The sequence below is a fragment of the Emiliania huxleyi genome (genome assembly GCF_000372725.1).
Source record: "Emiliania huxleyi CCMP1516 unplaced genomic scaffold EMIHUscaffold_94, whole genome shotgun sequence".
NCBI lineage: Eukaryota > Haptophyta > Isochrysidales > Noelaerhabdaceae > Emiliania > Emiliania huxleyi.
In genome coordinates this window covers 47964-62989 of record NW_005195017.1, presented here as the reverse complement: position 1 = coordinate 62989, position 15026 = coordinate 47964, and the positions used below count along the sequence as shown (strand labels likewise).

Below are 15026 nucleotides of genomic sequence, written 5' to 3'. Positions count from 1 at the left end.
GAGGTTGCTCTTCTAAGCAGCCATGGCTGGTGATAATTCGATGGCAGCCAATGGCAGCCGTCCCGCGAGGCCGGGGGCGGCAAGCGCGCAGCCATTTGTGCGTGTGGCGGGGGCGGCGGACGGCTGCCATCGAATTATCAGCAGCCATGCTCCGGAGGATGGCTGCACTGACTGTGCCCCAGCCATAGTAGATGGCTGAAATGGCTGTGGCCCAGCCATCTTACCCAAGATGGCTGCGATATAGCCAGCTCAGCCATGAGGGCCCGCCCCGGGGCGTGCGGTATGGCTGCAGCAGCGAGCTTCCAGCCTTCCGTACTCAGGATGGCTGCCCTGTGTGTATTGCAGCCATCGGCCTGGAGGCTATGGCTGCACTGCAGCTAGCTCAGCCATCCTTAGGTAAGATGAAAAAAAACTGTTCCTGTTACGAAAAAGGGAGCTACTGCTCCGGCGACACTAGGGACTCGGGCCTGATCCCGCACAAAACATCTCCACACTCTCTCCTCTCCTATGACACGACTCTCCGACCTTGGGCTAGATTCCCATTTGATTCACCACAAGCGCCAAACTGCTTCGCCGCGCGCTGCTGACAGCGTCAAGTGCGGCCCTTAGCTGAGTATAGCTCGAAGTGGGCGTCGAGGGGGCCTATAGTAGAGTGTGAGCCCGCGCGCTGCAAAGCTCGAGTGTGGGCGATGGCGCGAGCTGGGCCATGTACTAATTGCGTGTGACTGTTTCTGCCGTCTAACCTGGTTTGTGGACCTCCCGCACCTGTCCTGACAGTCCTGACAGAGTCCTGACAGAGTCCTGACAGAGTCCTGACAGAGTCCTGGCGGGGTCCTGACGGCGCACGGTCTTCACAGTGCTCACAAGTGCCTCCGACGAGACCTCCACCTTCCTTCACTGCAACCCTCCTTCCCCTCCCCCCCAGCAGTGAATGATAGACGCCCAGCCCCCCTTTCGACCGTGCGCGCCCTCTGCGGAATCGTCCTGATGGGGCAGTCCTGACGCAAACTTGAGAGTCCTGACAAGCAAACTTGAGAGTCCTGACAGAAACTTGAGAGTCCTGACAGAAACTTAGAGTCCTGACAGACAAAAGAAATCACGCTCACTCTCGCGCCACTCGGCTCGACCATGAAAAGCGCACAAGCAAGAGAGGCGCGGCCATGGTGCAGGCAACGTTACAGCCGGCAACGTGCAAGAAGGCAGCAAAGCTCGGCCACGACGTCCATGGCCCGCGCCCCCCCGATTTGCCACCGGCGGCCTGCAGGCCAGCGCCGAGCAGCGGACCGACTGCTGACCGACTGCTGACCGACTGCTGACCGAGGCAGCGCCCACGGCAGCGCCCACAGCAGCGCCCACGGCAGCACCCACGGCAGCACCCACGACAGCGCCCACGGCAGCGCATACGGCTTGGCTGGCCATGTCAGCCGCGCAGGGACCCTCCCGCGGGTCCAACCCGAAGCGCTCGACCGCTCGACGGCGCAAGTCGGCTGACGGAGCGAGCCGCATAGCCCTCCAGTGCTCACCGCAGGATCAGGCCCGACCGGCCCACGCTCACGGCCTGGCCTGCCTGTGGACCAGCAAACTCGTTGGCTGTACGCGAGCAAAGAGCTGCGTGGCTGGGTTGTGAGCATACCGTCCCCGTTGCGCTCTTTCCCTCAGTGGAGGGCCGTCCCTGCCCTCGGGAGTAACTCGACTGTACACCCCTCCCTACTCTCTAGCTAAGGGCTCTGTTCACAGCGGGGGGGCAGTGGTTGTCCTGGCGGAGTCCTGGCGGAGTCCTGACAGAGTCCTGACAGAGTCCTGACAGAGTCCTGACGACGCGCATGCGCTGGTTTGCAGTGACCTCGCCTGCGTCGTCCGACGCGGTGCGGTCCAGGTGGGGCGATCGTCCGACCCGACGGCGGGCCGGACGGACGGGTACGTCGCCATGTGGTAACGACGCTAAAAAAGATTTTTTTCTTAGGTAAGATGGCTGTGTAGGAGACAGCACAGCCATAGTGCGCTTACATTCCGAGGTTAGCCGTCAGTGGGCGTGTCAGGAGGCGGCCGGCCGGGAGAAACTCGGCAGTAAAACTCCCGCGCCGGCCCAGGAGGTGGGAGTGTCACGGAGGCGGCCATTGGCGCCATACATGGAAATCTCGGCGCTACATCGGAAGATCCTTGGACTGTAGATCGTAGATGCCTTTTAGAGATCTCTTAAGTGGCAAATCTCCTGCCAAGAGCAGCAGTAGATTGAAGACAGAGGTGGAGATTCTGACTTCGCGCCAAAGGCGCCTAGAGATCGTGTGGGCCGACTGGAGATTGCAACATGGCGCGAAAAGAGTGTGGAGATCCTTTTGCATGTGAATGAATCCATAGCGCATCTCCGTGAAGGTTTGAGCCCCCCTCCTCCCCCGGGCCCCCGAATCGAGATTGGAGATTGGAGATTGGAGATGGAGATCGGAGATCTGACTGAATCCGGCCTAAGATGACGACGTTGGAGATTGGAGATTGAAGATGGAGATCGGAGATCTGACTGGATCCGGCCTAAGATGTAGCGACGCTGGAGATTGGAGAGTACTGGAGAGATGGAGATCGGAGCCCCCCAGCCCCTAGTGGTGTCTCATCGATTTTCTTGTTTTGTTTTTAGACAAAGGTTCTGTGCGCGGACGGCCCGGGGAGCCTCCGGCGCCATTTTAATCTGCGCTCCTCTTTATGGCCTGCGGCGCCTGGCTTGAGCTTGGAAGTGTAAACGAGTCCGCCAGGGCGGTCTGCAAACACGGAGCGCGCTGCGCGCGCGGTCTACGCCGAACTGGGGGCGGTATCGTGGTTCACGCTGCCAACTCGGCAAATAAGTGTGCAATAGCGATATTGACAGTCTTGTTCCTACTACCATCTTCCTTCGAAGGCACTCCAGAGCGCTCTATACTCTACCTACAGGGCGTCGCGACATGGATGAGGCAGCGGATCGCTCCTCGATCCGGCTCTCCGCGGCGGTCTCCACGACCACGCTGTCTGGACGCTGTCTGGGCGCTGTCTGGACACTGTCTGGACAAGCTCAGGACTGTCTAGACAGGTGCGGGAGCTCCACAAACCAGGTTGCCAGGGCAGCACTGGCAAGTGCAACGCGCCTCATGTCGGAGAGCGACCGTGCCTCGTTCGCCGCTTATCATGTAGAGTTTGTTGTAGAGATTTCACGTTGTAGAGCGCCTCTACATCGCTCTACAACGCACGCAGTTCGTCCCGCGGCGGATGTAGAGCTCTACAGCTCTACAGCGCTCTCCAGCTCTACAGCTCTACAGCGCTCTACACTCTACATCCTCTACACCCTCCCTCAGACGCGGCCACGTCGGATGGTTTGTTGTAACTATGACCGAGGTGGTTCTCGTCGGCTCCATTCGCTCAAACTTCTATCTAGCTGACACGCGCACCCCGTCGAGCCTACGGCGGGCGCGCTGCGGCCGCATGCCTACCACTCCTACCCAAGTCATAGTGCCACGGCGTGCGGCCTAGATCAGCACACTAGGCCGCTTCCTACGTAGCCTGCGAATAGGGTTTGTGGAGCGTCCAGAGAAATCTTTGTTACGTAATATCTCGGGACCGCGGACGCCATTCTGAACCAGACTAGATTTGAGAGCGGCACAATTGAAAGATCTAGATCTACTACTAATTAAGCCAGGGGTGGGGAGCTGGGCTTCTCAAATGGTGAAGGGTTAAATAGCTGCATTTTGACCAGAAGCCTTCTGGACACCTTCTGGACACCTTCTGGACACCTTCTGGACCTTCTGGACATCTCTGGACGCTCCACAAACCCTATTTATGGGTGAGGAGGGCCATATTACAGACACCTCACACGATCCCGCACGTGGTCTTGTCCGAGCCTTGCGGCCGGCGTGCGACGGTGTATCATTCACTTTATGCCACCGTTGCATATCCGGATATGCAACGGTGGCATAAAGTGAATGATACAGTTCGAATCCCGCAGTTCGACTCGGCGCAAAAAACCCAGACGGGCGTTGTCACTGGTTCGAAACCCACCTTAGCGTTCACCTGCTATCCGCCGGTACCCAAACCGGATGCATCTCCGCACGACCCAGGAATGCAGTTTTGCGACGGTGTATCATTCACTTTATGCCACCGTTGCATATCCGGATATGCAACGGTGGCATAAAGTGATGATACACCGTCGCACGGCGAGATTGCTAGAGAGGCGGAGCAGTCTGCTCTAGCCTCACACGTGGCGTCCCCCGTCGCCTGTGTGTTGTTCCCGCTGTTGTTTGGGCTCGTGGCACCGTGGGTGCTGGGGGGGGGGGACAGGGGGGGGGCGTGGCCCTGAGAGCTGAGTGGCGTAGTGCCGTACGCTCCCTCGGGATGTGTGGCAGCCCAGGGCTGGCCTGGGGTATCTTGTTGAGTTTTGTTTGTCTGTGTCTCGCGCTCGCGCGTGTCGTCGTCTTCTGGGTCGGGCGCGTCCTCCGGTTTCCTCAACTCACCCTCTCCACGCCCTCAGCGCTCAGGCCGTGTGTAAGTGAGCCCGGCGTGAGCGTGATCTGTGGGAAGCTGACAGGTGCTGTGTGCAAGTCCTGTTTTATTAGCAGCTCTTAGAACCAGAAACCACGACTTCGCCGTAACCACGACGTCGCCCCGGAATGGCTCTACCGTAACGGCTCTCGACGGCTCTACGGCTCTACAGCTCTACGGCTCTACGGCTCTACGGCTCTACGGTCGAGCAATGTCGTACACCATGCAATAACCACCATGCAATAACCACCATGCAAACCTCTAGTGTGGCATGCGCATGTGCTTAGGTGGACGGCCAGAGAGTGAACCTGCCATGTCTCGAACGTACATCAGGGCAATGTATCAGTGCCAACGCTCTCTCTCCTAGGATGTCACCGCTCAAGCGATGAAGCGGCGGGCGTGCCGCTGAATGACTTGTGCTGCGTGCTTCAGCTGCTCCTCCATCGCCGGAGGCCCAAGTTCAAACGGATTCGAGGGGGCTGCAACACCAAAGGTGGAGCGCGCCTGGTCGGAGAAGATGCGGCGCACCACCTGGTTGAACGACTCGTACTTGCCGAACCCAGCCTCCTGCCACGCCACGGGGGGACGGGGGAGTCGGAGTAGCACGGCGCGCGTGGGCGAGGCTCAGGGTGGTGCGCTGCGGGCACGCACGATGCAGCCGAGCAGCTTCTGCGTGTCCCGCTCCTGCGAGCAGCGCGCCCGCTCCACTCGGAACCGCCCGAGCTCGCGCTGCAGCGCTGTCGTCGCGTCCGCCGCCGCCTCGTCCGCCTCGTTGCTGGCCTCGACGACGGGCAGCACAGTCACACGGTCGATGTCGCCTCCATTCTTGAGGAAGCAGAAGAGCTCGACCACACACCACAACCTAGTTGACGAAGGAGAGAGTACGTGAAGCGGAGCACAACTCTTTCTCACGGCCTCCTCCTCGCGCGCCTGCTCGCGTAGGTCGGCCCCGCCAGGATGAGGAAGCGCTGGCAGCCGCTGACGAGGAGCGGCAGCAGCTCGAGCGCGCCCGCGTCCTCGGGGGCGACGCACGCGGCGTCCAGCCAGAGCAGCGGCGCCGTGCCGCGCTCCGCCGTGTCGCGCTCCGCCCACCGGTGAAGCGCCGCAAACTTGCTCTCGCGGCTGTCGTGCCAGGAGTGGCTCACAAAGACAGAATGCTCAGCTCCCAAACTGGCGGCCACCGCCCGCTCTCGCAACGCGTCGCCCGCGCCGCCCGCCACGCCCCCGCCCGGCAGCTCGGCCGCACCCGTCAGCTTGTCAACGGGCAGCAGGCGGAAGGCCGCCTGCGCGCGCGCCAGCGCCTTCTCGCCGCCGCCGGAGAGAGCCGCCAGCGCCGCCAGCTGCGCGTCGTCGCCTCCGCCGGAGGCGCCGAGGCGGGCGAGGCGGGCTTGCAAGTAGCGGCGGGCGGAGGGGCGGAGAGCGAGGGCGGGGAGGAGGAGGGCGGCGCCAGCTAGATAGAACGGCCACCAGTACAAATCGACCGCACCAATGCTCACGAGGAGCACTCCTAGCACTCCTAGCACTCCAACCCACAGCCGGAAAACCAGCCAAATGCGGCTCAGGCAGGCGGGGGCGGTCATCGCCAGGGGGCCGACGCGGGTGGAGCGGCAGGGCAGCAGGCCGGCGAGAAGGGCGTCGCGCCAGGCAGGGAGCAAGGCAGCGACGGCTAGGGAGCAGGACATAGCTAGGAGGCTGAATACCGCCGATTCCCCCCAGAGGTTAGCCGTAGTCAGCGGGTCAAACCACCGCCCCGCCTCCCACCAGAAGGACCATCCGACAAGCAGCGGCCCAAGCGTCAGGTAGACGGAGAGCCCGCGGACCAGGTTCTCGTCCGTGGGCAGCACGGCGAGGAGCATCGCGAAGAGGCCCCAGACGGCAGCCGGCGTCATGATGCTGAAGATGATATCGCCAATCACGCTGTTTAGGAGAATCCCGACGACGACGGCGACGGCGAATGACGCCAAAAAGGCGACCAGCCCCCCGCCAAAGGCGACGAGGCGGATGCGCCTCTTGCGCCTGTCTGCGGCGGCGCGCTGCTCCCGCATCCGCTGCCGAGCGCGCTCCGCGAACACGACCGCCGTGTAATAGCTGACGTACATATCCACCACCTGCGGCGGCGGCGGCGGTGGCGGTGAGGCGGGCAGGCTCACCGTGGTTCAATGGGGCATCGCCGCACGCGAGACCTTCTCATGGTCGCCCTTGCCGGTGAAGGCGATGGCTAGCTCCTCGCTCCCTTCCACCGTCTCCTCGAACTGAGCCTTGAACGCGTCGGGCGCGGGCGCGCTCGTAAGGGTCACAGGCTGCTGGTCCAGCACGTCGATCATCTTGGGCGCGTGCCCCGCGCTGTCCAGCCCGAGCTCGCTGTGCGTGCCGAGGATGATCTTCGCGAAGTTGCTCTCGGCGTGGCACCTGTGCGCCGCAAGTGCGGTCAGAAGGAGAGAGCCACAAGTACCTGCGAGAGACGCGGCCGACGCACCAGCCGCGCCCCTCGTACGGCCGCATGTTGTACAGCATGCCGATGCCCTTGCACAGCTGCTCCGCGCCCGCCGCCACGGCCGCCAGCGCCGCTTCGCGCGTGGCGAAGCGAACGATCGCAGGAGCTATGTCCAGCTGGTACGTCTCGATCGCACCAAAGCTGCCAAGCGCCGCGAGGATCGTCTGCTCGCCGATGCCCTTCTTCAAGTCGAAGAGGCAGACGGAGCGCTTGCCCCACTCCGGCGGCTCAGGGATGTTGGTCAGCCGCAGCACTGTCACGCAACGGGCGCTCGCGTACAGCCCCGCCATCACCGCGAGCGACGCAGCAAACATCTTGGCCTCCTCGTCGGTGCGCACACCAGCAGCATCCTTCTGCGGACGCCGGCAGCAGGGCGCGTCACTCAATCGCCGCGCCCTCAGCGTTTGGGTGTGTGCATAGTTGGCACGGGGAAGGGGAGGGCGGCGGCGGGGAGGGCTGAGTGCGCAGGGGAGGGAGGGGGGGGGGGGGGGGCATTGCGGGGCGCACAGCCGTAGGTGAGCGCACACGCGCTGCGGTCCTGCCGAGCAAAGAGCGCGGCCGCCTCCTCGGGCGGAAACAGCGCCTCTGGTGGCAGGTCCTGCCGGCGCGGCAGCACGTAGCCGGGTGGGCGCGAGCGCAGCCAGCTGCAGCGGAGCAGCATGACGTCGCGAGAAAGGAGCGAGGCGTGCACCCGCTGGTCGTGCGGACCAAGCCCCACGTCGCTCTGCACCATCTCTAGGCCCGCACCCGCAGACTGCTCGTCCTTTCGCCGCACGTCTCGGAAAAGGCAGACCAGCGCCCAGACCAGGCTGAGCCCGGACACGGCAGAGCAGAGAGTGAGAGCCATGTAGTACAGGATGAGGGCCGCAGCGCGAAGGGACTTGTCCCGCTCGCGCTCCACCGCCGCGAAGGCCATGTACTCCGGGGAGGGGGCGGCGCCAGACTTGCAGAGGCAGGGGAGCTCAAAGTAGCAAGGCATGTCGAACCACAACCCATATCTGCGGTGCATGCCAACACCGACGCACTCTTCTGCGCCACGCATATTGTTTGGCTCTGATGTGACGTCCCATTTGACAAAGTTTGCCGTCTCGCCGGACTGGCACACGTCCCAGCCGCCGCCCGGCTCCGCTCCGGCGGGCCGCTGGTAATTGCCGATCCAGAACGCAGTCACGCCCGCATCGGCGGCGAGGCGCGCCACATGCTCGTTTTCCTCCGAGCTTTGCACGCACGCGAGAGTGGCGTTTGGCCCGCACAGGTCCGCGCAGCCCCAGTGCGTGGACGGCTCGGCGGTGATGCGGTACGAGCCAATGCAAAAGGCAGCGGCTAAAGCCAGCATGCTGGATCTCAGTGGCCCGTGTCTCCGACATCTCGGGCTGAAGACTCTCAGCCCAACCCCCCCGGCAAGGCCGACGGGAGCGACACGGAAGGACCCGCCCCCGCCCGTGTGTGTGAGTACTCACTCACGCCCCCGCACAAACGGGGCACAAACGCCAGGCTACAAAACGGGGAGGCACGTAGTGACGCAGGGGATCGTCGAGGGGGCAGTCGAAGAAGGCACAGTGGCCAATTTCGCGCACTGAGCCGCCCCATCCCCGAGCTCGGAGGGCGAGACCGAATAGGACCGTCGAGCAGGTCGTCGAGCACCGCCCTTCCTTTCTGCCTCAGCGCACGAGGCAAACGCCTCACTGACCAGCGAGTCGAGCTCTAGCAGCTTGAGAAGCTGAAGTTCTTTGTCCGCCTGATTCGTGACAGTGACATCGGGGCTCGCCAGCAGCTCGCGCGCCTCGCCGATGCTACGGTGGGCCCACATCCGGACCAACTCGGACGCCATCACCTGTTGACATTCAGCTAGACCTTAGGGTGTGCGTCGTCCTAGCCGGGCCCCACCTCGGCGACGCCGCGCACCTCGCTCGCGTGGTGAATCGGGGTGACCGAACAGCGGCGCTTCTCCTCGGGGGCAGGCTCGAGGCCATGGGGGCCTGCTTGCTGCATGCTGCACCAAGCTTCGAACTGTGTCCAGAAGCGCGACATGTACGAGAGCTCCTGCAGGATTAGCACCGAGCAGCCAATGTAGAGCAAGTTGATGTGCTGCATGGTCCACTTGAAGCGCGCTCGCTGCTCCGGGGAGCGATCCTCGCCCTGGTACATGCACCTGTGTCACAAGAGAGGAGAAAGATAGGTGGGTGGCGAGCGCTATCTGACAGCGATCTTAGAGGCGCGAGCTCACCAGTAGTCGTACCAAACAAGCTCAACCTCCTCGTGCGCAAGTAGATACTCCCGGATGGCGCGGACCTGCACCCCGCTCGCGTCGGGCTCATCTGGTCGCTCCCATCTGTGGCTCACGGCGAGGATAGAGCCGCTGTACGCGTGACGTCCAAGGGCCAGGTCGCTGTGCAGCCTCCGGGTCCGGAGCCATGTTGCGTGTGATGCCTCAATTTCCTGGAGCCGTGGCAGCGAGGAGAGCCCGAGAGCCTCGTGTGCACCGCTCCGGATGACGTCGGCGTCGACGAAGACGAAGGTGCAAGCCGCGCTGCGCAGCTCGTGCTCTGCAGCCTCCATGCGTCGCAGCTCGCGCTGGAACCGGCCCTCCCTCGACCGGTACAAGCACACAAGAGACACCGCCACGCAGAGCATAAGCGCAACCGCGCCGCCAACGGTCGAGGCGATGAGCGCCACAATGTCTGAAGGGTTGTACACACAGTCCGTCGAGTTCCAAACAAACGGTGTGATACATTCAACGTCGCACGTTTTGCCGTACCACCCTGGCTTGCATTCGCACGTCCCGTCAGCTAGGCAGAATCCGCCGCCATAACGGCAGGAGCCGGGTGACGCCGAGCGTGAGCAGTGGCGGTAGGCCCAGCGTGGCGTTGGGAAGCTAATGTTATTCAACCGACCCACCCCGTTGCATTCGGAACATCCACCCCGTTGCACGTCGGGGCCTCGTCGCACAGCTCCAGCGGCAACGGCTGCGAGACCGAAATCCCGGGCGCCAGCGATGAGCTGATCCGACCGTCGGCGTCAAATGCGATGGTCGAGTAGAACTCGCTGAGGTTCATACTCTGGAGCGCCGACGCAACCGCGGGCACAGACAGTGAGCCAGCGCGTTCGACCGCCTCGCCCAACGCACACAGGGCCGCAAAGGTGGACGCGCTGGCAAAGTCGCCCACGCGGGTGTCGGCGGGGTGCAGATCCTTGTAGAGTTGACGGTACTCGGCGAGCGTGAGGTTGGAGAACTGACCGCGTCGGCCAGAATCGAAGACGCTTGACTCCCCAATCGCGTACTGACGTCGCCACGCGCGGTTGTCGTCTTCGCCAAACCGCGAGGCGGGGGAGGAGCTCTCCGGAGACGGCACATCATCGAGCAGCATGTCGAGAAAGTCGGTGTCCACAGCTGTGTCGCCGAAGGCCGGCTCGGCCAGGGCAGTCGCAGGCACGACGGCGAGAGGAGCATACTGCAGTCGCCTAGAGTCACAGCGGCGTGTCTAGTCTATACGCTGAGGGATCCGGAGGCATCAGAGAGTGGTCTCAGCGTACTCCAGGATATGCAGCGCTGCATCCTCCTCCGAGGCACAGACCAGCAGCACCGTCACGTTGGAATCCCGCAGCGACATGACGGCGCTCAGCATGCTGGTCAAGTACTCCTTCTCATGCCCGTACTCGTCGTCTCGGAACGTCTCGATCGCCGGCGAGTGGCGGGACGGGACGTGGAACTCGCCCTCGAGGATCTCGGCCCACTGCTTCTTGGCGTCGCCGCACATGGTGAGGTGGAGCGCGTCCCTCTCTGAGCCCTGGCCTCGACACCTCGACACCAAACCTCGACACCGACTCGACACCTCGACAACCCATGCCAACTCGACAAACTCGACACCCCTCGACACCCCTCGACACCATCTAGGCTGAAACCATGCTCGTCCGTGTCAAGGTGCCAAACTCGACACCTCGACACCCCTCGACACCCCTCGACACCCCTCGACACCCCTCGACACCGCTCGACACCGCTCGACACCGCTCGACACCGCTCGACACCTCTGATGATCCTAACACAGCAGAGACGTAGACCCATTGGAGTCACAGAGTTAGAAATCAGGGTTGCAGCAGCAATCAAACTTGGCTGGCAGTACTTTCATCCCTGAGCAGCCTCTCAAGTTCTAGCTCAAGTTGCAGCTCAGTTGCACCCCTGTTGATGCAGCAAACATGGCAGTACTCAGGTAGCCCTAAGGTGCTGCACAGCACCTTGTACAGTGGCAATGAATCCTCACACCAGTGAGCTTGTGCCATGAGTGCAGACCTGTGGTCCATTGCGCTTTGTGCACTGGCGACGCTGCAACGGCGACGCTGCAGCGGCGGCGACGCTGCTGCGATGGGGTACTGTAGCCCTTAGCTGCTGGACAGCACCTTGTGCAGTGGCAATGTCCACTGACTCATGGCACCAGCCTTGTGCCATGAGCGCTGTGGTCAGTTGCGCTTTGTGCGCCGGTGACGCTGCAGCAGCGACGCTGCTGCAGCAGCGACGCTGCTGCGGTGCTGCGCCTGCACAGCACCTTGGTGCACAGTGGCAATGACTCCCGGCACTTGATGTCCTCAAATGTCCACAGAGAGTATACTGGTTGTGCTCAGGTTGTGCTACATCAACAGGGTGCAACTGAGGCTGCAACTAAGGGATGAAACAGCTTTGCAACTGCTGCCCAACTTTTGTTGTATGTTGATGGGCTGCAACTGCATCCACCTGCCACCTTGGACACCTCGATACCTCAGACGCCTCTTGACAACACTCGACACCCGCTCGACACCCGCTCGACACCCGCGACACCCTCGACACCCTCGACACCCCTCGACACCCCTCGACACTCCTCGACACGGACAAGCATGGTTTCAGCCTCGACAGGCCTCGACAGGCCTCGACAGGCCTCGACAGGCCTCGACACCTCTATCCCTCGACAGCAGCTCGACACCCTCGACACCGGGCCTCGACACCTCGACACCAGGGCTCAGGTCCCTCTCGAGAAGTACTCCCAGCCGCAGGCTCTCGAGACAGCTGCCGCCAGGAGCGGGGACGCTGAGCTCGTCGTCGCCGAGACAGCGACTGTCGACACCTTCGGAGTTTGCTGCGGCGCGCACGACCGCCTGCAGAGCACGCCGCACATAGGCGCCTCCGGTCGGCAGTAGGCCAAAGGCGGCTGGCGACGCGTCGTCTCCCTCGAGCTCTTTCCGAAGTGTATACGCCTGCTCAAAGACCTCCGGCATCGAAGCAGCCGATGACAGCATCAGCTGCCCGTCGACCACGGCCTGTTTGGACGCGAAGAATTTAAACAAAAGAACTCTCTCTCACAGCAGACAGGCTCGACACAGGTGCGAACTGGCGCGTGCTAGTACTATCACCGGCACACCACCGGAGCCGCCTAAGCGACTCCGTTAAGAACGGCAATGCACTTAGCTCCGTGCACAATGCCGCTGTCCCCGCACGCTAGCTCGTTCACCGTCTGCCACGCCACGGCGGTGTGGAGAACGACAGACAAGCGCTGCATCTGCAGCCCGTGCCAGTTCTTGGTGGTCCATGTGACCTCATCGAGGTGCTGAGCGTGCGAAAGTTTGTTACTCAGCTGGTCCGCCGCCTGCCGAAGAATTCTGCGGACGCCGTCCCCGAAGCCGCCGAACGTCTCGAAGTCGAGCAAACGCAGGTCGCAATTCTTCTCCCGCGCGAACCGGTATTCGCCCTTCTCGTAGCGGGCCGTCACAGGTGCCCCCGCCTCCGCCTCCCCCTCACTCTCCCCCTCCTCCTCTTCCGCCGCCGCCGCCTCCGCCTCTGCATCCTCCGCCTCCCTCCCCCCCTCCCCCCCCCCTCCCGGCCGCGGCCATGCAGCATGCCCTAACACTAAGTCGAGCAGCGCCCGCTCGGTGTTGCCGAAGGCGACAAAAGCCCCCTTCCAGCCGAGCCGATCGCCACCCTTGCACGCAAGCGAGCTCGTCAGTTTCAAGTCGCCAACGAGGCGCACATGCCCTTTGCCGATGTTCGCCGCCGCCACGTCAGGTTGTTTTGGGTTACTGTAACTGAGGTGTGCAGTCGGCTCCATCTCGATGAGCATGCCCCACGCCGAGCGAAGGGTCTTGACGAGTCGTTTGAGCAGGTATTTGTGTCGTGTCGCGTGCTTCGCACGCGGGTTGACCATTGCGGCATCGCCGAGTTCTTCGTGCGGCTTGCCGTTTGGCGCCTTCTTGCCCGCCTCCACCGCCTGGCAGGCAACATCGAGCGGGAGGCCGAGGCGGCGCTGAACTGTAATGCGCATCGCCCACGTCTCCATCTTCATATCATCCCGCATGGGGATCGCATTCAGGAAGGCGCCAGCCCCCTCCTGGCTGACTGCGACGAACCGAATCGCCTCGCGCCAGCACTTGTGGTTCTTGCACCTGCCAGTCTTGTAGCGGCCGCCCCGCCGTGGCTGCTGGTTCGAACTCCGTTTGTTGCATCCGTCGATTCCCATTCCTCCCTCCACGCGCGCTCACGCCACGCCCCACCCCCCGCAGCCCGCAGCCCGCAGCCCGCAGCCCGCAGCCCCTGCCCGCTGCCCGCTGCCCGCTGCCCGCTGCCCGCTGCCCGCTGCCCGCTGCCCGACTGCTTTTTGGTATCTCCACCTCTCCACCCATAAGCCAATGATGAATCTGCTGTGCGAAACCTTCTCGCCCCTTTGACTCCACCTCTTCTCCAATCCTCTCTGAACTCCACTGGTATTTTGGCGCTGATTGTGTTGGCTGGTCCCCACGACGTGTCTCCACCCCATTCTTCGTGTTGTCCCCGGTAATTGGCTCATCCTCTATCGCCTCGTACACCCCTTTTATGCGATGGGACCCTTGATCGGCCGCGCTCAAAGGAGGCGCTCCGAGAGAGACACCTGCCATGGAAGGAAAACACGCCTGTCGTGTGAATCGTGCGTGTGCGAGAGCTTTTGCTCATTTCCAGGTTGTTCGCTCGGCGCGGTACGCTGCGTTCTCTGGACTCGCCCCCGCGCCGCCCCCATGCCCCGGCGGAGGTCGCCATCCGACAGTCGGGACCGCGGCCGCGACTCTTCGCGCGACCGCGGCCGGCGCGCTCGCTCCCCTTCGCGCTCGCCCCTGCGCCGCCGCTCTCCGTCTCCGCCCCGCCGCCGCCGCTCCCGCGAGGACGGCCGCGAGCGGTCGCGCGACCGCTCGCCGGCGTCGAGAGGCGGCGGCGGCGGGGGGGGTGGCGGCGTCGAGGTGGACGAGTTCGGGCGAGAGTTCTACCGCGAGGAGCGGCGCCGCCGCTCTCGCTCGCGCGGCCGGCGGCGCTCTCGCTCGCGCTCCGGCCGGAGGAAGGACCGGTCGGCGTCTCCTGCGCGTGACCTGTCTGCGGAGCGGCGGGAGAAGCGGGAGAAGCGGCGCGAGAAGCGGCGCGCCGAGCGCGAGCGCGACCCCGCCGCGGAGAAGTCGAGCCAGAAGGCGGCGACGCAGTCTCTCTTCCCTCCGGGAGGAGACCTGGCGCAGTACGTCTACGACTACCACACGTACTGGTACGTGACGCACGACCAGGTGTGACTCATCATACTAATAGTGCTCATGATGAGCATGTGCCTACCGCACGTGCTGGTGCGTGACGCACGGGCAGGCGTCTGAGATAATTAATTAATGTCGCATGAGACAAGACGCGGGTGCGTGACGCACGGGCAGGTGTGGTGCACTAATCTAACTATTAGTTATTCGTAATTGTTTAGGTGTGGTGGTACCGGCCGGACATCACGCTCTGGTGCGACTCCCGCTCCGCCTCTTCAGACGAGGAGGAGGAAGAGGAAGCATTCTGATCGCCATCTTCATGACTCAGGTACGACTCCCGCTCCGGATGCTACTACTCTTACGACGGAGCGGACTATGTCCCGATCGAGCCCGACGCCGCCATGGCTGCCCTCGCCTCCGGAACCAACTGCGCGCCCGGCGCCGCCGGCGCTGCGGCGGGCGAGGCGGCGGAGGGGGGGGCGGAGGCGGGGGAGGCGGCGGAGGCGGAGGCGGCGGCTGCCGCGGCGGCTGC

General features: G+C 63.4%; 2 protein-coding genes across 2 annotated transcripts in view; one reads left to right on the top strand and one right to left on the bottom strand.

The window, feature by feature from the left end:
• Positions 1-1102: 1102 nt before the first annotated feature.
• On the bottom strand, positions 1103-1825 carry EMIHUDRAFT_220939 (hypothetical protein; the record flags this gene model as incomplete). The annotated part of the gene is made up of 4 exons (XM_005756863.1): positions 1103-1258; positions 1296-1437; positions 1524-1567; positions 1784-1825. 4 exons carry the CDS (start codon positions 1823-1825, stop codon positions 1103-1105), a joined length of 384 nt encoding a protein of 127 aa, XP_005756920.1.
• Positions 1826-13639: 11814 nt separating this feature from the next.
• Positions 13640-15026, top strand: part of EMIHUDRAFT_220934 (hypothetical protein) — a gene marked incomplete at both ends in the record, with an annotated part of 1591 nt that continues 204 nt past the window's right edge. Inside the window, 4 exons of the mRNA XM_005756862.1 lie at positions 13640-13653; positions 14317-14533; positions 14716-14747; positions 14823-14871. Coding sequence (XP_005756919.1) covers positions 13640-13653; positions 14317-14533; positions 14716-14747; positions 14823-14871 — 312 coding nt within the window. The remainder of the gene's footprint in view (positions 13654-14316; positions 14534-14715; positions 14748-14822; positions 14872-15026) is intronic.